The following is a 25,047-nucleotide window of genomic DNA, read 5'->3' on the forward strand; positions in this document are numbered from 1 at the left end:
AAATAAGCCCATTTATAAAGATTAAACAATATTTGTACGAGAAATGAAGTTGAAAGACTTTACATAGGTTGTTCCACAGAAGAATATTCATAGTCTACCGTGTAGGTGGACTGAAGGTAATTAAAGGAATGGCATCTAAAAAGATTACATACATAGAAAGCAAAGGTTATTCTTTCCGCTATAAGTTTTTCCCAGCCAATCTAATCAGAAACCAGGAAACAGAAAGAGAAAGAGAAACACGTGCAATTTTCAGTTAATTTCTTTTATGTTTCTTTCATCCTCTCAAATCCCCCCTTCTCTGCGCCAATGTCTCCTCCCTGAATGCCCCAAAAGCATTCTGCCATGTCAACGAAGTCGGCTAACAAGTGACATGCCACCATCATCACCATTGTCATCATTCGTCAGACAAACCCAGCCCTCCATCTGGAGAAGAGTGATCAATACCAGCACTCTCATCAGACATTTGACGGTCGGTCCTTTCAGAATGCCGATGCATCAGCCGTCTACTGTGGTCATCACCTGTTGACCCAAATGCATGCCACAGTAGGAAGACATTCACCAGATTCTGATTGAAGCCCATATCAAAACCTCCATTCCTCTCTGCAGCATCTGCATCGAAACCCCCATCTTCATCTGTATCAAAACCATTATGACTTCCCTCTATTACATAATCTCCGAAAACCATTGCGCCTGGCATTGTCGACCGAATCGTGCTGATTACATCATCATGTTCAAACTCCCCCTCGAGCCCTCGCCATTTCTGTTCAAGAATGGGATCAACTGCACGTGGTTGTGCTGAGGGGTGATTTGCCCTCATGTGTTTCCTTAACTCCTTGTAAGTCCCAACAAATGAGCAGTCATCCTGCATGCAGCTTCTCCTTTTGGCATTCAGATATTCCCGTGCAGGTTCCACCACAGTCCACCCTTTCACCTGCCCCCTACAGAAAGGGCAAGCAAGCTCTGTGGCTTCACACTTATCAACAGGCCAGCTGGAATCTGAGACCAAAATCGGATTATCAGCAGCCCTGGTGGATGAGATACTTTTAGTGTAAGCTTTCTTGTACTGGTCAAGGCAGTTGGAATAGCGGAAGCTAGTTCCACACATATAGGGACGGCAACCTTTATCATGAGATGAACAGAGTAGAAGGACAGCATTGTGTGGGCACTCCATGCAAACAGAACAAGTTACATTTTCCCAGTCTTTCTTGTCCAAAATTTTGGAGCATTTCTTTGAGCACGGGTCTGTGGCAATATGCTGATTATAACCTGGTAATGAATAAGGTGCCTGCCTGCATTGTTGAGAAGCAATCCTACGCCTTGCCCTGTTACCTTTCGGCATTTCCAACTAAACCTGAAAACCCATGAAGTAGAATCCATGAGTTAATTCCATGTGTGACAGTAATATCTAATACCAACAAAACAAATAACCAATGAATTCAGCATTAGCATGACTAGGCGAAACTATTATGGACCTTCTCATTCCTCACACAATTACAAATGCACGACAGGAGGAGCTGAATGGCCTCCATCAGAAGAACTGCTTGACATAATTATGTAGCAACTACACAAACAGCTAATATTATTTTTAAACTATGGGACAGAAACTTCCCCAAAACAAATGATACAGCAGTTTTTGTAACACTTCCAGCATCTTAAATGTCAGCTTTCTACTTTCCAAGGCCATGAAAAAATCACGCAGCCCAATCGGATCCTGAATCTAATCATAGAAAATTATCTAATAATAAGATGATAATTATTTGCAGGTGATTCATTTCCTCAGACAAGAAACTATCTTAGACACAAATCTGTGCCGGCAATCTGAGATGTATTTTATGTCCTTATTCACAGACTCTTTATTGAGCCTTGAGGATCCCTGTCATTAAAATTCTAGCATCAAGGAACAGCATAATGTATCAGATCTAGATAATAGTTACTTCAAGTGATAACACTGAAATTTTGGCGAACTTTGAGAAAGCAGGCATTACAAAAATCAACACATAGGAAAGCAAAGGAACCCAAGTTGGCAATGTAACCATCATTTCATATAGATTGGAGAGGTTGCTTCACAAGGCAAGGATCTCAAAATATTGTCAAAATAACTGAACTAATATATTGCTTAAAACACAACAAAGCTACACCTGCTGCTACTTAATCTGAGCAGCTCCGCTGGAAAATACCCCATAGCTATGTTCAACAGCAAAACACAAATCTTCCAACAAATCTTTGGAACTCACACACACATATTAGGGGCATGTTAATGTCATAAAGAAGGCTTCAATTGGAAACGCAGAGAAACTCAACAGAATTGTGTTAAAAAAAATAAGTTAACACCAAAACGCTTGAAAAGCAGCCCAGTTGAGATGTAGTCTCGTATTCCATTCAATCCATAAATATCCAAGGCTTCTATCCTTACAATCACTATGCAATTAAAATCTTTAAATTAAAAAATAACATCCATTCTTGCTAATCACAAGATCCTTCAAATCTCAACAGTGCAATGAAAACCCTCCCTCCATGTTCCACCCCCACCCAAAAAGAGAAGAAATTTAGCCACACACACCCCCCCCCCCTTCAGAATCACTTTCCATCTAAAAGTTCATGTACAAGCAAGAAAAAATAAGTTAAATTCCTCCATAAACACAAAGGTAAACAATAAGAAACACAAGATTATCCAAGTCCAGCAGAGTTAAACAACTTAGAATCACAAATAACCCAAAAAAAGTCAAACCCTGAATTCGACATGGAAAATGAACAGAACTCATCACAGAAATGAAATAATTCAACTGAGAAAAAACCAGCCTTGTAAGTAAATCCAAAATCCATAAAATTTGCAAAAAAAAATATAAAGAAGAAAATGCACGCACATAGGTACCTTGAAAGAAAAAGAATACGTAAAGTTAGGGTTTGTTCTTCTTCTTGTTATTACAGGGTATCGAATCGAAAGGTAAGGCTATGAGATCGAGACTGGTAAGGGATGGATAGTGGGGGAGGGGGAGTTATAGGCGGTTGAGAGAAAATAAAGAAATAAATAAATTATTTGCTGAAGGAAAAAGAAAAAATAGAGAGCACTTTTTAGCGGTTCGGAGCATGGAGAGAGATGATTTTCACGAGCGTAGCCCGTGGATGGGATGGGTTGGTGAGAAATAATCCTCTACGGTAAACATTTCGTCAGATTTAGCCTATATTCATTGCATTATTTCAATTCAATCCTCTGATTGGGGACTAAATTGTAAGCAAATTGTGATGAATTTACTTGCAAGGGGAAGACATGTTTACCAAGATATTTGAGGAATAACCTAACTTTAGGTAGTTCTTACCTTGCCTAGTTTGATGGGTCAGCTAAGCGACTGGAAAAATCAGAACTTATTACGAGTTAGGTTAATAAAAAAACCTGGTTTTTGTTTTCAAAACAGTATTGTTTTATAAATTTAAAAAAAATCTTGAATCAACCAAGATACATGACCCGGATCTTGGATGAAATTAAGCCCCAAAATAGATGAGTTAGAACGATTTGATTCAATTTCATGGACCTCGAGAGAGGAATTTCAGTCAAATTGTTTTGAATTGGTGAAACATGATGAATATAAGGATCTGTTTGATAATTGTTTTTATAACGGCATATTTGTCAAATTTACATAAATACAAGGAATAGATTAGGAGATATTTGTTGTGGATACTTTGCGGGTATTTTTGGATATGCCTCGAATATTTACTAGGTGCCCTCGCCTTTTGTCTATCCAAAATTAGTCCATCAATTACGAATTGGTTCTCAATCTAGTCCATCAATAACCGTAACAAAAGTACTTGATTGTGAAGCATGAAATACTTTTGCATCTATTTGATAAATTTGATAATTAGAAGACCCAGTTGAGGAATATCTGAAACTTATGAACTTCTTCTATTCTTCTTCTTTTTTCAATAGCTATAATTATAAATATTTCAATTTGAATGTTTCTGTTAGATTTTTTTGAAAAATCAATGAACTGTTCTAAATTAATAACTAGTACTAAAATGCGAGTTAATTACAAAATTACACAGTCCATCAAAAAGAATTGGGGTTTTACCCCAGCCTCTTCACTTTTTCATATGAACAAAGCTCCCCCCTTTTTTTAACATTATTCTCTGATTTTTTTTTTGATTGAATTTTTTTAGTTTTTTATTTTTATTTTCATCCTTCTAGATTTTATTAATTCTAGATTATTTTTATAATTTATTTCGATTTAATTTTTATAATATTATTATTATCTCAAATAAATATCATAATATTTAGTTGATACTCAATTTTTTAACATTTTATTTCAATTACCTACTCTACTAAAAGAATTGGGACTTCACTCCAACTCCTTTATTGTTTATATGAACAGTGAAGGAGCTATCCATTTTTATTTTTTTAAATTATATACTCTAACTTTTTTTTCTTTTGATTGTATATTTTCTAGTACTTTTTATTTTATACTTCAATATTTCATCAATTCTGAATTATTTTTTGTAATTTATTTTAATTTACTTTCTATGATACTATCGTTGTCTTAAACAAATGTCATGTTATTTGATTCATGCTCAATTTTTTGAGAGCCTATTTCAATTGAATCATTTTTATCTTTTTTTTTTAATTTTATCATTTAGTATTTCATTGATTTTGAATCCGTCTTCAAAATTTATTTTGGTGACATTATCGCAATCTCAAACAAATATTCTAGTATTTGGTTGACGCTCAATTTTGGAAGTGTTTATTTTGGTTATTGTAACATTAATTAAAAAATAGTTAAAAAAATAAAAACAAAGTTGTTAAATCTAGTGAAGTTCATGATCCAAATTATGGGTTTGGAGGGTTTGGTGAGTTAAGCCATAAAACCCGAATCAATCCAATATGTTACTATTTCAATATTAAAAAAAAATGTCATCTTAAAATGTTTTCAAAGTCAATTCACATCGTTTTACCTGTTATCCGGATTGCTTTGAACCCGTCAAGTCCACTAGGTCAGGTCGGGGTAATTTATAGGCGGGTTAATTTTAAACCAAGGAATCTAGTCGAAAGGTTTCAAAGTTAACCCACTCTGTCAGACCCCTTTTGTCCCTTTTTCCTTTTTTAAAAAAATCATCTTCCAATTTTTTTTCTTTTGATTAAATCATTTTTGGCTTTTTTTTCTTTTTAATTTTATTTTTCAATATTTAGTTGATTAAAAAAATTTCCTTCTAATTTATTTTGGTATACTTCCTATGATATTATCGCAATCTCAAACAAATATCCTGGTATTTGATTTGTGCTTAGTTTTATGATTTTTTTTTATTTGTGTTATCATATCATTAAGTAACAAATAGTTTAAAAAATAAAAAAATATATATGTTAAACTCGGTGGAATCCATGATCCAGGTAGTGGTTTTAGTGGGTTAAGTCACGAAGTTGATTAGGTTATGTCAAGGAAATTATCACACAAGTTGATTTTAAACTCAAGTTAAGTAAAGAATTGAGTTGAGTGGTTTTAAGATTAACCTACTAAATCAAGTAAAAAATAATAGCAAATAAATTTTTATGATCTAAATATCTTTTTTATATTTAAAATTATTTTAATCCTACCCACAATGAAGGGCATCGAACTAATAGATGTCTATACTAATTGAGTTTTTAAAATTGAAGTGTATGTATGCATTTACTTTGATCTATTAAATAACATGGGTTATTGAAATTTAAGTAATCCATAAAATTTGACAGATTATCTGTAGGTTTTTTAATAATTCTTTTGTTGTGACTAAATATTAACAAAAACCTAAAAATTGTTACTTTCATTTTCATTATAGACAGACTCATCTTATTATGAATTGGAATAATATAATAATTATTTTACCATTTCAATAAAAAAATTATTGAAATTACTATTAGGGTTAATATGATATTTTAACAAGGTTTATTAGTAATTAATTATTATCAGAATGATTGGGGACAAACAAGTCTTTTAACATTTTTTAAACTTAATTCAATGATTAAATTATCCTTAAAAACAAAAAATATTTAAACTGACATCTGGGTTTTCTTTTTAAGTTTTAATTTTTAAAGCATAGAAAAATTGCTAAATTATCCTGGCAAATATTTTTAAACTAGCATTTAGGAGCTTTTTCATATTTTTATTCCAATTTTTTTTAGCTATAATTAAGTTGACTAAGAAATAATTTGGTATTTTAATAAATATAAAATATTATTTTAAAACTAAAAGTGGTTGGCATGTGTATTGCGTGTGCCCTTTGGGCGGCATATACTTTATCAATTGACAACTAAATTTTGGCTTTCATGGTGGCTTTGGGAGCAGTGTATCAAGCTTTTCTGGATAGTGGGACACGTGTTGGTGAAAGGTTGATGGTGTGGCTCCCGTAGACTATTTTTTTTCTCCTTTCTCTTTTTTTCTCCTTACCTCGGGTTTCGCGTTTACCATTCCAAAAATTAAATATGTTTTCTCAGTTTTTTTTTTTTTATCAATTTGGATACTGATTCTTTTAATTGCTATTTGTTTTGCTTTTAATATTTTTTTGATTTGATTTTGATTTTCAATTTTATCCTTAGAATTTGATTTTTTTATATACAATTTGGTCATAATTATTTCGATTGTTTTTTTAATTATTTTCATGATTTAATTCATTTTTCAATTTTGTCCATCATTATTTAATTTAATTTAATTTTATACTAGATTTGGTGATCGTTCTTTTGATTGCCATTTGTTTTGTTTTTTAATCCCTTTATTGATTGATTTTTTTTTCAATTTCATCCCTCGATATTTAAATGATTGAGAATTTTGCTTCATGGTTTTTTTGTGTTTGACTTCTATGGGATAATTTCGATCTCATGAACCGAGTCATAAGTTTTGAAAATTATCTGGATTTAATTTTGGTCTTTTTAGGCTTTTTTTTTAATTTTTTTTTATCAATTTCATCATTTGACATTATATTATTGAGCCTTGAATTTCATGATTTTTTTTTCTTTTCTTTCTATAGAGTTATCCTGATATCATATCCTGGGTCACGGGTTAATCGAGTTAATTCAAGCTGACTTGAGTTTTTTTTTTTTAGTTTTTTTTTAATTTTGCATTTCATCATTTAGTTTGCTTGAAAGTTGACCTCCATTGTTTTATTTAATTTCTTTTCTATGAGATTATTATAGTCTCATGAGTAGGCTATAAATTTGACCTACTGACTTAAGTTAAGGTTTTTGTCCTTTTTTAAAAAAATCCAGATTATTCTTCAACGTTTGATTTGTTGGTCATTAAGCTTAGATTTTTTTTTCTCTTTACGAGGTTATTCTATTATTATTTAATTTTTACTTTGTTATCAAATAAGATTGTTGAGATCTTTTACGAATATTTAGAAAGTATCTTTTCATAATATTAGCAAATGTTTGTTTTTTATTAATTATTGTTGTTGTTTTTTATAATCATATTATTAAATTAACCGAGTTTATTGAGCTCTATTTTAATGAATGATCAAGGTCTCATATTTTTTTTTATCCTTTAAAAATAATATCATTATCTAGCATTTTTTTATGTTGGAAAAAATATGATTTGGCTAACGGTTAGTTCAAGGCCAAAAGCTAACATATGAATTGAACAAAAAAAATAATAATAATATACTTGGATTTTTAATTCTTTGCTAAACAAAAGCACCATATAATTTATTTTTTCTTCATCTACAAACCTTAAAGCCCAACAAAGTTTCATTTCGTTTATCAAACAAATTGCAATAACATATTTGGTCAACTGAGATTAAACAAATTACATTGTTAAGGATAAATCCTAAAACAAAAACTCAACTAAAAACCACATAGATTATTTGAAAGCAAAAGAGTAGACCAAGTAATCATAAGATAATGAACTACCACACCATATCTATTCATGACGATTCAAAGGTCCAATAAATAGATAGATCTTGACAAAAGCTAAACAAAAGTCAAATATAACATGTAATAAAATTCATAATATCAAATGAAAAATTACAAAAACATCAACATATCTCTTGTTTATTTTTAGTCAGCATAATGTTTTTAAACATTTGAATAATAAGCAACCAATTTCAATCAAGTTTTCATATATAATTTATTATTATTATCAAATACATAATAATTGAACAAAAAACTATTAAAATAAAAATAAAAATTTATAATAGTATTTAAAAACCATGTCAAAACCAAAAAATAAATGAGTCCAGTTTTTTTGGAGTATAAAAAAACTAAGAGAAAAAAAAAGCGAGCAAAGCGTTGGCCCCGGGCAAGTAGCAGGCCAGGGGAGTGTGGGCCCGAGGCCAAGCCCATGCTCCTAACCATGTGTTTTTTTTTTATCAAAGGAATGGACAACATATCGTCCACCTTTTAAAAATAAAGTGATAGACAAGAAGTCATCTATTACAATTTAGAAAATAAACATGCTTCTCCACTTTCAAACCCACGACCACTTATTTGGCACTCGTCTAAGTAGTTACATCGATAATTAAATTTATTTTAAAATGATTAAAATAGTATATTAAGATGTTTTACTAATAATACAAACAATAAATCATTATAAAAGACTCTAGTCTTCTTTTTAATAGGTTAATATTAGGAGATAAATTGATGAATTGGACCTGCTAATGATTTACTCACCTTCTATCATGTTATGTATAAAAAGGTAGTGTTTGTTGTTATGATAGTTGTTGTGTTTTAAAGTGTTTTTTATTTGAAATATATTAAAATAATATATTTTTTATTTTTTTAATATTAGTACATTAAAACATCATAAAAAAATAATTTAAAATAAAAAAAAATAATTCAATATGGTAGACAAAAACTAACAACTTGCGATGTAAAATCAAACAAAACTTATCACTCCATGCTCTATGCAAAAGACGGAGCATGATTGTGCTATCTCGGTGACATTCCCAACAATTATTCTCTCATAGGAAGTCGTTTCATCATTACTGCAATCATTAGAACAAACAATCTGTCATCTCAGAGATCATATGCTCTTATTACCACTCTTCCATGCCATTAGGGTTTGGATTTTATTCAGATCCGAATATCATTCCTTTGCAATTTACAAGAATGGCCCAATAAGCAACTCTTATCGTGCTTGGGTGTTGTTGGAAGACGTTTAAATTATATTTTATTAAAATTTAAATTTTATTTATTTAAAATTAATTTTTTATATTTTTAAATTATTTTAATATGTTGATGTCAAATATAATTTTTTTTAAATAAAATAAAAATATTATGTTGATGCATTTTTAAATAAAAAACATTTTGAACTGCAACTGTTATCATACTTCTAAACACACCCTTAATTGCAATACTTGGGGTAAACGAATAAAAATAAGAGGGTATTTGAGAGTGTGGTACTAATTGTTTTTTAAAGTATTTTTTACTTATAAATGTATTAAAATAATATATATTTTTTTATTTTTAAAAAATTATTTTTGACATCAGAATATCAAAACGATCTAAAATTATAAAAATATATATTTTTAAGCAAAAACAAAACAATTCAAAATTTAAGGAAACACCGTTTGGAATGCAGTTCCAAATAGTCCTAAGAGGTATTTGAGACAGTGGTAAATGTTGTTTCTTAAAGTGTTTTTTCTTTTTTTAAAAATGCATTAAAATAATATTTTTTTTATTTTTAAAATTCATTTCTGACATCAACACATTAAAGCGATTTCAAAACATAAAAAAAAAAAGGTAAAACTACTATATCAAACAGGGTCAAATGTATGATTGAAGATCAAAAAAGAAAGAAAGAAAAAAAGAAAGGGAGGTGTTGAAAGATTATAGGACAATAATGGATAATAGGAAAGGATGGGAAGTTTCTAATGAGAAAGGAGAGGAAGCCAGAAACCCTAGTGCTCGATTTCATTAATTCATTGACTATATATATATATATATATATATATATATATATATATTGTTGGCAATATTTTTATTTATTCTTGTAGGGAAAAAAAGTGTGAAAATCCATTTAATGGAAACCCTAAAACTACTTTGTGTTAAAAGAAGAATCTTGATTGTAAGAACACTTTTGAAAGGGATTTTTTCCATAAAGAAAACATTATTTCTCAAAGTTAAATAACCAATTGAAAAAACATATAACCAATAGCGCACCAATAAAACACCTTTGATTTCCACACAAATCTCTTTTTTCTAGTATGCATATGAGTTTTGAGTGTGTGTCAGCTCTCACGACTCATCCCTCATAACCGGGTAAATTGTAATTAAGTTTGAACATATTCAATTTCTGAAATTACAAAATTATCCCTCAACTAGGTGTGATAATAACAAAAAAAAAAATAAAAATACAAAAAATACCCCTAGATATAAGTTAAAGAAAATTATTGTTAAATATAAAAGTTAAAGTTCTCAATTTGACAATTACCAATGAACTCTTGTGAAATTACATAATTATTTCTAATAATTAGTTTTGAGGTTTTGTTTGTAGAGGGAAAAATGGATATTTCACCATGAGTTGCTATAGTAAAATACCAACTCCTTTAGAGTTTTACTAGTTCATTGGCCTGCATTGCACTGTAGGTCATATAATTTGTTTTAACGTTAAAGAAATTGTCTAAGCGTTGATAATGTGTACTCTAATAAGAAAAAAATTTAATCATAAACTCAAAATATGATACATGTTGGACGACATGTTTTTTAAATATTGATACGACAACATATTGAATGATATTTTTTAAATATTGAGACTGTGACATATTGAATTAACCCGGGTTAACCTGTCAAATATATGTCTCAAGTCATAAGACCATGATAACCATATAGAAAAAAAAACAATTATGAAGGCCAATTCCTAATTAACCCGATGTTAAAAGAATAAATAAAAAAAGACAAAAAAACTACTTGGATCAACCCGGGTTAACCAGCCAAACTTGTAACCTGGATCATGAAATTGAGATAGCCCGTAGAAAGAAAATAAAATAAAATTATGAAGCTTGATTGCCAACCAATCCAATGCTGAAAGATGAGATTGAAAAAAAATCAATTAAAAAAAAACTCATCCCAAGATAACCTGTTAAACCCGCTATCTAGGTCACGAGACTGATATAACTTCATAAAAAGCAAATAAATGTTTTTATGAAACTCAATTTCCAGCATATTCTATGTTGAAGGTTGAAATAAAGAGAAATAAATAAATAAATGAGACTGAAATAACTTCACATAAAGCAAATTAAAAAAAAATTACGAAGCTTAATTTCTAAACAATCTAATATTATAAGATGAAATTAAAAAAAGACTAAATGAAAAGGAAGATAGAGTTGTTGGAGGGTGAAATTGAAAAAAAAATATATTCAATTAAAAAACAACCTAGAATAAATGACATGAGTCAACCTGATAAACCTATGACTTTGGTCATAAGATCGAGATAATTTTATAGAAAGTAAATAGAAAAATTTATGAAGCCTGACTTCTAATTAACCCAATATTAAAAGATGAAATTGAAAATAAAAATTTAATTAGAAAAAACAGCATAAAATAAACACAACCCGGGTTAATCCGTTTAACCCATGACTTGTGTAATGAGATTGAAATAAATTCAGGAAATACAAATAAATAAAATTATGAAGCTCACTTTCAGTGGATCTAATATTGAAAGTTCAAATGGAGAAAAAAAAACTAAATTTATAGGTTTGAAATATAACCCAACAAAAAAAAAAAAAACTACAAAGCACAATCCTCAAATATAACATAATATTAAATGATAAAATTAAAAAAAATTTAAGTTATTAAATGGTTGAATTAAAAGAAAAGGTAAATAAAAATATTATTATAATAAATAGTATTTTATGGGTATAATTACAATAAGTTAGCTTTACTATGTAGTGTTTTGTTAATTAATGGTGTCATTGGATTTGTTTTAGACAAGGAAGTTTAATTGAGGTAAATTTTTTTTTTAAACATGCGAAAAAAAAGGAGATCAGGATTTGTGAATTTTTTTTATTAGGTTTGATTATCGACTTTTAAATAGATTAGAGAATGTTTAAAGATTGAGAATGAATTTATTGAAGTTTATAAAATAATTTTTGGTAAAAATAAGTTGAAAATTAAGTTTTTGAAATAAAAAAACATGGACTCTAGTTTTTAGTGACTAGAAAATATCCATGTCTAGTTGGATAATGTGTTGTTTGCAATATTAAAAAAAACTTAAACAAACAACTTGTTGTTTGATTATTTTTTTGAAAAAATAACAAAACTAGGAATGTGGGCTCAACCTTTAACATCTAAGACCCCATTTGTTTGCTAAAAAGTAGTTTCCTTTTGGAAAGTGAATTCCAGGAAAAGTAAATTCTGGAAAAGTGAATTACAGAAAATTATTTTTCGATGTTTGGTAGTGTAATGGAAAATAAATTGGAAAACATTTTCCAGTGTTTAGTTATGTCATGAAAAATGAGCTGGAAAATAACTTATTAATATTTTATTTTTCTCAAGTTTATTAAAATAATGAGGAACAAATCTTACAAATTAAAAAGTTGAATGAGAATGAAATTGAAAAAAAATATATTTTCATAAATTATCTCAAATAAAATAAATAATAATCAAAATAATAGAGATCAAATCTAAAATTTTTTTTAAAAAATGAAAGGTGAAGAAATTAAAATAATAATAATTAACATTTCATAAATTATTTCAAATAAAATAAGTAAAAATCAAAAGAATGAGGACCAAATTTGATAGATAAAAAATTTCAATAAAAAAATGATAAGAAAAAAGCAAATAGCAATTATAAAAATAAGGACCAAAATTAATATAAAAATTAAATTTTAAGAGATGGAATTGAAAAATAAATATTCAAAACAAATTATATATAGCAATCAAAAGTTTAAGGATCAAATTTGATATAATCAGCAAATAATGACATTTCTAAATTTTTCACAATTTCCGGAAAGTGTTTTCCGCCCAAATTTTTCAGGAAAACACTTTCCTGAAAACCAAGCCAAATTTTTCTTTGACTGGAAAGTGTTTTCCGTTGACCAACTTTTTCAATGGCAAACAAACACAGGAAAGTTTGGAAAGTGGTTTCCCGAAAACCACTTTCCGGAAAACAAACACAGCCAAAAGGGAAAACACTTTCCTGAAAACCAAATCAAATTTTTTCATTGACCAGAAAGTGTTTTCCGTTGACCAACTTTTCTACTGGCAAACAAACACAGGAAAGTTTGGAAAATGATTTTTCAAAAAGTGAATTCCGGGAAACAAACATGACCTAAGTACAATTGAGTCCTTTTCTTTTAAGCCAGACATGCATGCTTGGAAATTTTTTTTATATAATTAGATTTGTTTTTAAAAGTTAATTTTTAATTAAAACCATCTCTCATTTTTTTAAACTATTTAGTTTAAGTAATTAATATTTTAGATGGTTTTTATAATTTCATAATATCCAAAGAGATTATTTAAATTTATCTTTAAGTTTTTTTTTTAAATTTTAGATAACTAAGTTAGATTTGCATGATAAATTTATAAAAATTAAAATAATATGCATGTAGTAACTAAGGTTAAACTCCAAGATAAATAAAAAAGCATGTAAAATAAAAAGGAAAATCACAATAAAATATTTACATTTATTCTTCACAAAGAACATTCTAATAATTAGAATCTACAATTCTTTTAATAATTTAATAATTTGATAGTTAAACATATACACCATTTATCATATTCCTTTTAATTTTATGGCATGGAAAAATGCATTCATAACGGCTATGTAATTTTAATTATACTATAAATTAATTTGAAATCTGACCCACGGCTAGCTATTATGAATTATTAGGACCTTTTGTTTTTATTTCAAGGAAATTGAAGAGGCCCAAAATCGAGGCGGGAAAGGCAAACAAACTCAAAATTAAAAAGGTAGTTTACTCACTCTACCACCACTCAGTTCTCCGAAATTCCTAACCCTCGCCGGAGAAATGAGAGGCGCAAGTCATCGCCGCCCAACAAACTCTTTCAACCCACAGCCGACGCCCGATCACCACCGCCATCAATACGCCACCAACACCTCCCGCGACTCCGATGCCAGTTTCGCCAGCAGTCGCCCATCATCCATCGGCGTTGGACGCACCGCCGACCCATATACTGAGAAGGCCCACCAGGCCTCCGCGATTCGCGCAATCAACGCTTACCTCTCCTCGCACTCCTCCAAACTCTTGCCACCTAACTCAACCCCCTCCGGTAAAGATATCACCGAAACCCTAAAATACCTCCTCCACCAACTCGATTACGAATCGACGAAACTTGAGGATGATCTAGCTTCCATCTTGAAATCCCTCAATTGCCCCTTCAAATTCAACAAATCTACACTCCGTGCCCCCAATACTCCTCACAATTGGCCTTCCTATGTAGCCATAATCCACTGGCTAGTCCAGCTTGCGATGTATAGAGAGGATTTGGCGGCCAAGACGGGATCTTTGGTCGAAAACAACAGCATGTTTATGTATGCTTTGGATAGTTACCTGAATTATATTCGCGGCAATGATGATTCGGTGTTGGAATTGGATAACGAATTTATGGGGAAGCTAGGGAAAGAGAGGGAGTCCGTGTTGGAAAATGTTAGGGTTTTGGAAGCGAGTCTGAAAGAAACTGAGGCAAAAGCGGAGGCATTGAGAGCAGGGCCTACAGAAAGGGAGAGGTTGGAGAAGGAGAGGAGTGTTTTGGAGGAGGATGTGAAGAAGTTCCATGCTATGATTGGAGAGTTCACTCAGGGGATCGAGGTGTTGGAGAAAGGGTTGGAGGAGAAAAGGAAGGAAATGGAGACAAAAGTGGAGGAGAAAAAGAAGCTCGATGAGGAGAATGATGAGTTGAAGAAGAGGGTGGAGGAGCAGAGTTTTAATCCGAGGGATGCTGAGAGGATGAAGAGGGAGTTGCAGGTAGTGGATAGAGATATTGTGGAGGCTGAGGCTTCAAGGAATGCTTGGGAGGAGAAGATGTGGGATCTTGATGCTACAATTGCACATAAGTTTAAGGAGATTGAGGCACTTGCTATGGAGTGTAACCAGGCTACTAGGAGGTTTTTTTTTTATCCTGAATATTTTCACTTAACAGTATTTGATTTTTGAAACTCTTAATTTTCTGCGTGTGTCCCTGACTTGCTGCCACATTTTTTGTTTTGCCTAGTTGATATGATCAACTGTTAGAATAAATGGTTGGAGGGAAGGACAAAAAGGGGTGGGGGGAGGTGTTTTATACCTCGCTCTCCACTAAGGAAGCGATCAGTTAGTTTTACCTTAGTAGATAATTAAGCTGAACTATGTTATCTAAAGACAGATTATTTTTAAAGCACAAGTCTTTTGCTATGGAGATAAATCGATCCATTTGTTGTTAGAGACGTTGTGCCTTCTGGCTAGCTTAATGAAGTAACGAAACAGTACAAACAACAAACAAAGCAGTGCTTTCTCTTAGTTCTCTTGATGTTTAAGTTCAGCCAAACAAACAACAAATGTCTCATTTTGTGTACATATATATGATGACGGCTAGCAGAGACATGTCCACTGCAGCCGGACACATAAGAGGGGTTAATTTCTGGGTGTGATGGATAAATCTAAGAATCGATTGAGATTTGTAAATCATACATTTGTTGTTAATTTCTTGATGCTAGGCGCGTGCAAGTCCTTTACTCTGTTTGTAAAACACACACACATGTGCGTGTGCGTTTTTAAGTTTAATTTTTAAACCAAAAACCTGTCTTACTTCTGGCAAAGAAGGTTAGGCTTATTCCCTAGGTTTGATTGCTGTACCAAAATAATTAGATGATTCCTTGTTTTCAAATCGTTGTTGGCCTCCTCTTGACACTCATGTTGTGTAGAATTTTACCATAGTGGCTCTCCATGTTTCACTGTTCTTGTTGCTCTTAAATGGCTCCATTTTTGCAAGTTATTCACAATCCAGGTCGGCTTGTGCAGATTGTGACATCAGGTATATGTTAATGCATTTAACTTCATCTGCATGTGTGTCTGACTTGCTGCCACTTTTCTTGTCCCTTTTACTTGTTGTCATGCTAAACTTTTACTACTCTGCTGCATCTGATTTCATGTTGACGGTTGCAGGTTAAAGCTTGGAAATGGCTATCAATATGTGCCTAATGCCAATGGGTCCACAGCTGCTGAGATCATGGGGCTTGACTACAAAACCACAATTAAGCCTGGGCTTGAATCCTTTGCTGCTGCTGTAAAGGGAAGTTCTATGGCAAAACTGGAAGAGTTGATTTTGCTTCAAAAACAGTCATCAGAATTAGCTGCTAAGATTGAGGGAAAAAGAAATCGTACCTCCACACTTCAATCGCATATTGATGAAGTAAGTTCATTAGAACTATGTCTTTACAGTTTGGGGTGTAATTTATGCTATGCCTTTGTGGTATATTATGCTTAAATCTTAATGCAAGTGGAATTATGCACTTTTGGTTTCAACTATAGACAACAAATTCTACCCTCTTCCCCCCTGAAAACTTTGGTGATTGATGACTTATCTGTATCAATGAAAAAGCCATTGTTTAAAGGTATGTGACATGAGCTAACATACCTGGATCCCACTTCATTAATGAGAAGTTTTCTTGCAAATTAAGATAGTCGCAAAGCTATCCTAACTGGATGCACAACATCTTAGAAAATCTGTTGAAGAGAGAAAAAGTAGACACTTGGTCATGTAGCAACACATCTGATGCCTATTTCCGAGTCCATGTAGCATGATTCTTACAATGAGACTGAAATCTGAAACCACTATATTTTTTTTTTTACAAAACGAGTGTGATGGTCTCTCCTCAGTAAGCGTTCCCGGGTTAGTGATTACTCTACCAAGGAACTGTCCTGTTGGAGGCTGTCTTGTTTTTTTACTAACACTTTAGGTTTGTGCATTTTCTCAAATGGAATTTCTCTATTGTGCTCTCGCTCCTTTTCACATATCATTGAAAGGAAAAGTTTTTACTGCCACAATTTCCTTAGTTTCACATAATCATGGTATTAGTAGAAGTCTTAGTGTTGCAACCACAAGGTGCAGGTTTGATTTCTTGGCAGTAGCCACTTCATGCAAAATCCTTGAATGTTAGGAATGTCCCCAAATTCTCCATTCTATGACCCCACCCCACTATGGAGGAAGTGTAGCTTGTGAATGGCCAGTTGTTGCAGCATAATTTAGTTCAACATTGACCTTGATTCCATTGAGGTGTATAATTGTAAGGGCCCTGGTCTCATGTTTTTGATTTTATTCTCTATGCTCTTTTTTTAGGTGCACTTATGATACATGTAATCTCTTTATTTTGCAGTCAAAGATTTCTGTTTCATGTGATCTTATCCAAAATTTTCAACTATTCCATCAACAAATTAGTAATAGCCACTGTCATTTGTTGTTAGTGGCAAAGATGCTGCACCTATGAGGCTATGACTGAGAAAATGGCCGAGCAAGTGACCCTGTTTTACAGGAAATACTAGTTGAATTACACCAGGAAAAGTATCTAATAGAATTTGAGAAGAGAAACAAAGTAGGAAATTTTATCTCAAGATTGTAGAAGTAAAATGTTCATTGGAATCATTACTAGTCTATTGGTGAATTGTGTTGCCATAGATGTTCTCCTTAGGCGTTTATACTGCTTTGTTCCCTTTCCCCTATAATTTAGAGTGCTTATATACATTATTTCATCATGTTTCTCTTACAATGAATATGAATATTTTGGGAATAGCAAAATGGTATTTGTTGGGTATCTTTATCCAGGTCAAACACTATTTGTGCAAATCGTTGCGTGCTTTTGCATCTTTTATATTTTATTAGATACCTTAAGAGTGGAGAACATGGTCTCTGTAAAATCATTTATCTTCCTTTATTTCATCCAAAGGCAGTGTTTCACATTTTTTTTATTGCATGTTCACTTTTCCCATGAAGTTGCTATCGCAAATTCAGAAAATAGTGATATCCATATGTGATGGGACTGAAGAAGGACAACAATGGGAATTATTGTTTGACTATATAGAATTACAACATTGGATGATTACTCTGGATTTTTAGTACCTGTAGCAGTATTAGTATTTATTATTTAGTAGTTGAATTAGGAATTTGGGTTCCTTATTGGATCGGTACTGTTATTAGTTTTTTTCTATTTTATTTGTTTTGGTGCCGATAAGCACTCCACCTAGACTTGAAGTAACGTTGAATATTGACAAAAAAATAAAACCGAGTGTTCTTCCAGAGAATTGGTTCTGTTGTTGGTGGTTCTACACCAGTTTAAATATTGCAAAAGTTGGGGTAAGAAACATTCTATTGAAACCGAATTTCCAAAAGAAACCTACTCGACTTCATGCTTCTGTTTGGCTATTTAGGTTCCTTTTTGGTTTCAAAAGAATATTTCAGTTCAGTTTGGTTTCAAAGAAATAAAACTGAACTGACCCAAGTGAACTGTATTTCTTTTAATTTTAGATCAATGTATCATATATTTTTAACAAAAATGGGAACTTAATAGGCTTTTAAGGTGATCTACCATTAAAAAAAATACCAAAATCTTATAAACAGAAACCATGAAAGGAATCAAACCAACCAATCACATTTAGTTTGGTTTGCTTCTTCTATGAATTCAGTTCAATTTAGCTCAGTTATTGAAATTCAGAATTTTTGAAACCGTGTTGAAATTGCCATTTTGAATTACGGCTTGGAGGTTGCATAGCTCAGCTTCATTTATTTAATGTATCTCATGTATTGAATAGATTTCTCTGGCTTGCTTTTTAATGGAGGGATCATAAGATTCACCTAATCCTGAACAAATCATTTCTCTCAGATGGAAGCTCAGTTGAACTTGTCAAGGAAAGAAACAGAAGACAGCACTTCTAGATGTGCAGCTGAAGCTAAAAAGCTCGTAGAGGATGTTCAGATAGAGGCTCATAACCTGGATGTTTTGGAAAGAGAAGCAGCAGAAATTTTAAAGGTATGGCCTTTTGACTCGCCTATTTCTTCTAACAGTAAAGTCGAAGATTTTGGTATTGCTGGGAAGTACTTAAAAACCTGGTGGCAGAATGATTTTCTTTAGATTTTAGGGTTAAAAGCTGCTAAAGCCCTGTGTTTTCTATGAAGGCTGCCGAACAAAAGTTGCAGGAGGCAATCAAAACAAGTGAAGAAGAAATTCAGATGCAGGCCGTTGAACTTCTTGCTCTGGTTGATTCAGTGTCAAAATGCAAAGAACAAATCGAGTCCAAAATCTCAGAGTCGAAAATGAAGTTATCTGAAACCGTGGTTGCTGTATCAAATGCTTACAAGGGTTCCTTATCAGCACAATTTGGTATCAATCTTGATATCAACCATTAATTTAAAAGGAAATATGTAAGCTTTTATACAATCTAAGAAGTAAAATTGTAACCTTTTGGTTTGTGCTGTAAATTTATTTCACCGTTGATCAGAACAAGGTTGTGGTTTTATTCCCAAGTATTGTAGGTGAGAGTTGAGTTGTTGGATTGGTACCATAGGAGACATTGTTGAGTGTTAGTCTTGTATGTAAAGCGATGTTTCCCCTTTGTTTTGGACTAAAGAAGTAAAGATAGTGTCTGCATCAATATCCAGTAGCTAATTTGTTTTTATGTTTTAAAATATTTTTAAATAAAAATATATATTTTTAATATTTTTAAATTGTTGATATTAAAAATAATTTTTTTAAAATATTATTTTGATATATTTTTAATTAAAAAACAATCACAAATATAATACTAAACAGTTGTATCATGTATAGAAATCCAAGAAAAACAAAAACAAAGTCAGTTTTCTTAATTGAATTATTTTGAATTATAATATTTCATGTTATTAATTTTTTTTTTTAGGTTTGAACTTTAAAATATGACTTGATTTCATAAAAAAAAAAAAATGGAGGGCATTTGGAAAAAAATTAAAATGTTCTTACTGGGTGATGGTGAACTTACAATTCAATCCTCTTCCTTTTTGACATAATAGCATTTAAAGTTTTATTCAATCAAGTCCCTGTATGTGGGCACCAGAATTTATGATGGGTGCTTCATTTAATTATATCAATATGAATGGACGAAAGAATTGGAGCAATGTTATATTTAAAAAACAAATTATATAAATTTTTTATACAATTTGAGGCGTCAACTGCTATTTTCCATGCTTAATCAATTGTTTAATATCTGTGGATACCATAAGTCATTCGCCACAAATGCTCATAGATAGTATAACATTTTCTAAGAAAAAATAATCTGATTTAATTTAATGGGTATTATATAAATTAATACAAGAATAATAAATTAATGGGTATTAATTACATAGCAAAACATGGCCGTTTAAACACAGTTTTGAATGATTTACTAACAAAAGCCTAAATCATAATAATCACGATTTTTCATAAACTTAATAAAAAACTCTCTTTCTTAACGCCATATGCATATACTGCCTTATTTCTTCAAGCAATCACCGCCGCGTAAAACCCAAACGACACTGAATAAGACACCCATTGATCACTACAGCCACCACACCATCAAAAGAAGACATGACACAACCACCTCGCGCAACAACCCTTCTCATGCCAGCAAAGGGAGAGAAAACTCGAAGCTTTCCCCTCGTTGATCTCTCTCCTCAAGCGGCGGTAGACATCACTATCAACGTAGAAAGGAATAAAAGAACTAGGTGCAGTCAATCGAATGGGTTACACTGCTCTAGCTCATCGACACGTCATATTTCACCCATAATATCCTTGTGCCGCCATTATTCACTACCAGAAAATTTATTCAATACAAATAAAATCATCGATACATTTTTTTTTTAATATTTTAAAATGATATTTATTGATTGATTTTTTTTTTATTGTTAACTCTGTCGGTATTTACTAATAAAATATTTTTATTAGTAAATACTGAGTGAATCCCAATTAGAATAGAAAGAATTTTAAAAAACCAAACAATATGATGACGTGTAAGTTTTTGCGGATACCGTTACCGACAGAATTACGGTTAGATTCAAACAAGGAAGCCCGTATAGTGATGTATCACTTATATCGACATAATTGCTGATGGATTGACAGACAAAATAATTTTGTCGATAAATCCATCTGTAATAATTAATATATGACCTGACTATCAACCCTCCCCTCCCCTCCCCTATTTCTCCTTATTCCTTAAAAAACCCCTGTCACAAAAAAATAGCCCCCCCATCCCCCCTCATCTCAAAACAACATATCTTTCCTCAACTTTTCCAGTCACAACAACACTCTATTTGACAACATTCGTGTTCTGATTGAAATTTTATTGCTGATTTTTCATTTTAAGTAAATCTATTATTTTTTTTAATTTGAACATAATTTTAAAATGTTAATTTTTTATTGCATATTTTTATAGTATATGTATTTTGTTTGGGTGTTTACTTGTTTTATTGGTTTTTCTCAAACAAACTTCCTGTATGGATTTATGATTTTGTACATGTTATGGTTTGTTTTAGATTTTGTTAAATTATATTTGTTTGTAAATTGTTGAAACTTATATCAAATTACCGACTTAGATGTGTTGTGATGAAATATATAATGGCTTGTTTAACGGGTCCATTTTATATTTTGTCAATTTTATTGCCGAGTTGTAGTTTCCGTAAATGTGTATAAATTTATATGTATGCATATAATTAATAATGAATCAAGAGAAGTATTAAAGTAGGTTGGATAATCTTGAGCTAAACCAATATTTTTACAAATTTATTTAGTTAATGTAGTTAATTAATACATGTTGTCATCATTATTTGATATAGGTTCGATAGAAGTCATTGATGATCGTTCATGAATGTATCGAGATTCACCCCAAGAATTGCAGAGGATGAATTATTGTAATGAGGCTTTTATTAACTACGCAACATCTAATCCGAGAAATATTAGTGGAGGCGATATTAGGTGTTCATGCAAGAGGTGTAAAAATAAAAAGTTTCTCGATCCAGATGTTGTAACGATGCATCTTCTACATAAAAGGTTCATGGAAAAATACCTGTGTTGGTATGCATACGGAGAACCATTTGTTCTTTATGAGACCATAGTAGAAAGGATGATTGAATTAACTTTTAGTGTTAGCAACGTGCATGGAGTTGTAAATGACAATAGTAATCCTTATAGGACTATAGTTATGGATGTAATGAGAATGAATCAGGGTCATACCGGTTAATTTCCAATCATAGATGAAAAACCTAATGTAGACGCGACAAGGTTTTTTGATCTTTTGAAAGATTCTGACAAACCATTATGAGATGACTACATAAATCACAGTAAATTAACAGTCGTTGTAGAGATGTTTACCATCAAGTCGGATTATGGGTTGAGTGAGGCCAGTTATGATAGAATTGTCGAAGGGCAAGAAGCATTTTATATGAAGGGAACATGCTGAAAGAGAACTTTTATGTTGCTAAGTCCATGATGAAACCCCTTCTAGGATATTAAAAAATTAACATGTGTCCAAACTTCTACATGTTGTACTACCTTGAAAATGCTGAGTTGACCGAGTGCAGGATATATGGGCATTCTCGTTATAAACCTAGAACTGGCAGGGAAAAGACTCTTGCAGCACATAAAAAATTTAGATACTTCCCAATCACACCTAAACTACAGAAGTTATTCAGATCACCAAAGATTGTTGAGCTCATGACATAGCACCAATCACATGATACGATGGATGGAGTGATGGTGCATCTTTTCGATGGTAAAGCATGGAAACACTTTAACAGTATGCACCATCACTTTTCAGATGAATCAAGCAACACGCGTCTTGGGTTATGTATATACAGATTCAATTCATTCGGGTCATTAGCTTGTTATACTCACGGTTTACAACTTGCTACTAGGGATGTGTATGAGGCCAAAATTCATGTTTTTATCCACGGTCATACCCGATGCTAATAGTCCGGGCTGGAATATAGATGTTTGTCTTCGACCGTTGATTGACAAGTTGATGCAATTATGGTCCTCCGAGACTTTGACTTATAATGTATTTACGAAACATAATTTTCTTATGAGGGCAGCTTTGATGTGGGCTATCAATGATTTTTGGTTGAAACAAGCATGAAAAACTAACATGTCCATATTGCATGGAAAATAACAAGGTATTCACACTAACAAATTAGGGTAAAATGTCTTTTTTGACTGCCACCGATGTTTCTTGCCAACAGATCACAGGTACATAAAGAATAAAAATGATTTTTTTATTGACAGAGTTGAAAAGAATGTTGCACCCCCACGTCTTTCTGGTGAAGAATTATATGACGTGGTGTCAGAGTACAGTGACATTGTGTTTGGTTTCTAATCTGGTAAGCATAAGTTTTTTGGTTTTGGTTTGACCTATAATTGGGTAAAATAAAGTATTTTCTAGGAGCTTCCTTATTGGTATGATTCCACTAATAAAGGAATCAGAGTAGATCCCCATCATGGTTTAATCGAAATTAACTCAAAAGCTAGACTCTGCAATGTCAACAAGCAATGCTAGCAAATTTATTACACATACACCTGTCACGACCAAAAGATTGATGTCTTATCCCAAGTGCAGGAGTGTCAAAGTAATAAATAACCCGGCAAGACCGGGGTCGAACCACAGAGAGGTTAATTGTATAAATTATAAATAACAATACAACAACAACAACAACAACAATAACAATAATAGTAATAATAGTAATAATAATAATAATAATAATACTCAGTACGTGGCGTTGTTATACCTGAGAATGATCTAAAAGATCGGGTCACAGGTTTCCAGCCTATATACTGATTTTATGAAAAGATCAAAGAGATATATTATATAATATAAACAGATTTCTGATGCGAATGAACAAGGCAAGACCAACAATGTCAGGATCCTTGATCAAACACAGAGCATACTTAACGTACATAACATATAACAAGAATGTAAATAATAATAATAATAGTAGTAGTAGTAGTAGTAGTAATAAAAAGAAGAAGAGGAAGAAATTAATGTGAACTTTGAGATGGAAGATTAATGTAAGGATTAAACAATGATAAAAACAAATGTCAAGGTTAGAGGATTCACTAATGGTATTTCAAATAAATATAATATAAACTCTTTTTATTACTCAACTAGAAACCACACACAAAGGAGGTTCTAATCAGATGATTTATCATTAATGGCTCATTATAAAGTATTAACATGATCATATTAATTATCTTGTCTAAGTAACACCATACTTATAAATATCATCAGGCATTCATGTTGCTAGCTTATGTTAACAACAAATCAAGTTCCTATCATAACAACGATGTCGGCCGAAAACTATGAAGGATCAAGCATTCGATGTACCAAGTGTTATACAACATAAATCTAGATTAACCATTTAACAAGCAAGGTATTAAGAATTAGTAAGATAAAAAGATAAGACATGCTAATAACAATTTATCTTGGATATAAACATTAAAGTCCATGTTGAGTTTATATTATACCTTATTCTAACACCATTAGTAAAACCTTTTCACCTTGACATAATTAACTTAGCTAAACATAATGAAGAAGAAAAACATAAATAAACAAGATAAGAACATGATTATGATATAAGTTAACTAAGTATATGAAAGGAAATGAAAAAGCATACACAAGAGATTAATATAACATGAAAGAAAACTTGAACATTACAAAGATATAAAGAGAGAAAGCAAGAAGATGATTTTGATCTGAAAAATAATATGACTAAATACATGGCAAATGCCTCCTTTTATAGGCTAAGATTCAGAACTATTGATTGGTAGGCAACCATTGATTTGGTGGCTGGTTTTTGACATTGTTGGCTGCTGGTTCTTGATATTGTTGGCTGATTTTTGATATTGTTGGCTGGCCAAAACGTCATTGCTAACATCAGAATTTGAGCCCTTTGTTTCATGAAATCTATGGGAAATTGTCTCAGCTTTCCAGCAAAAAAAACCAGAGCTCATTTGGACTTCTAGAACTCAAGATATGAGCTGAAAACCGAACAGTGTTTGAGTTGCAGGACAGGTTCCGACTTCTCCGTTGTTGCTAAGATTTGAACTTGAAAACGGCAGAATTGAGTCTTGGACCCTTCATGAAAGTTTTAGGTCTATGTCTTATCTTTCC

The 25,047-nt window shown here is 31.7% G+C and overlaps 2 protein-coding genes across 2 annotated transcripts; one reads left to right on the forward strand and one right to left on the reverse strand.

The window, feature by feature from the left end:
* Positions 1 to 68: 68 nt before the first annotated feature.
* Positions 69 to 3,124, reverse strand: LOC133676738 (uncharacterized). Its single transcript, XM_062098471.1, has 2 exons — positions 2,873 to 3,124; positions 69 to 1,351 (listed from the first exon to the last, which is right to left on the reverse strand). The coding sequence occupies exon 2, from the start codon at positions 1,337 to 1,339 to the stop codon at positions 395 to 397; it is 945 nt and encodes a 314-aa protein (XP_061954455.1). The 5' UTR covers positions 1,340 to 1,351; positions 2,873 to 3,124; the 3' UTR covers positions 69 to 394.
* Positions 3,125 to 13,807: 10,683 nt separating this feature from the next.
* Positions 13,808 to 19,533, forward strand: LOC133684882 (kinetochore protein NDC80 homolog). Its single transcript, XM_062106866.1, has 4 exons — positions 13,808 to 15,017; positions 16,054 to 16,300; positions 18,765 to 18,911; positions 19,058 to 19,533. The coding sequence occupies exons 1-4, from the start codon at positions 13,921 to 13,923 to the stop codon at positions 19,286 to 19,288; spliced, it is 1,722 nt and encodes a 573-aa protein (XP_061962850.1). The 5' UTR covers positions 13,808 to 13,920; the 3' UTR covers positions 19,289 to 19,533.
* Positions 19,534 to 25,047: the final 5,514 nt, after the last annotated feature.

The sequence above is a fragment of the Populus nigra genome, chromosome 1 (genome assembly GCF_951802175.1).
Source record: "Populus nigra chromosome 1, ddPopNigr1.1, whole genome shotgun sequence".
Taxonomy (NCBI): Eukaryota; Viridiplantae; Streptophyta; class Magnoliopsida; order Malpighiales; family Salicaceae; genus Populus; species Populus nigra.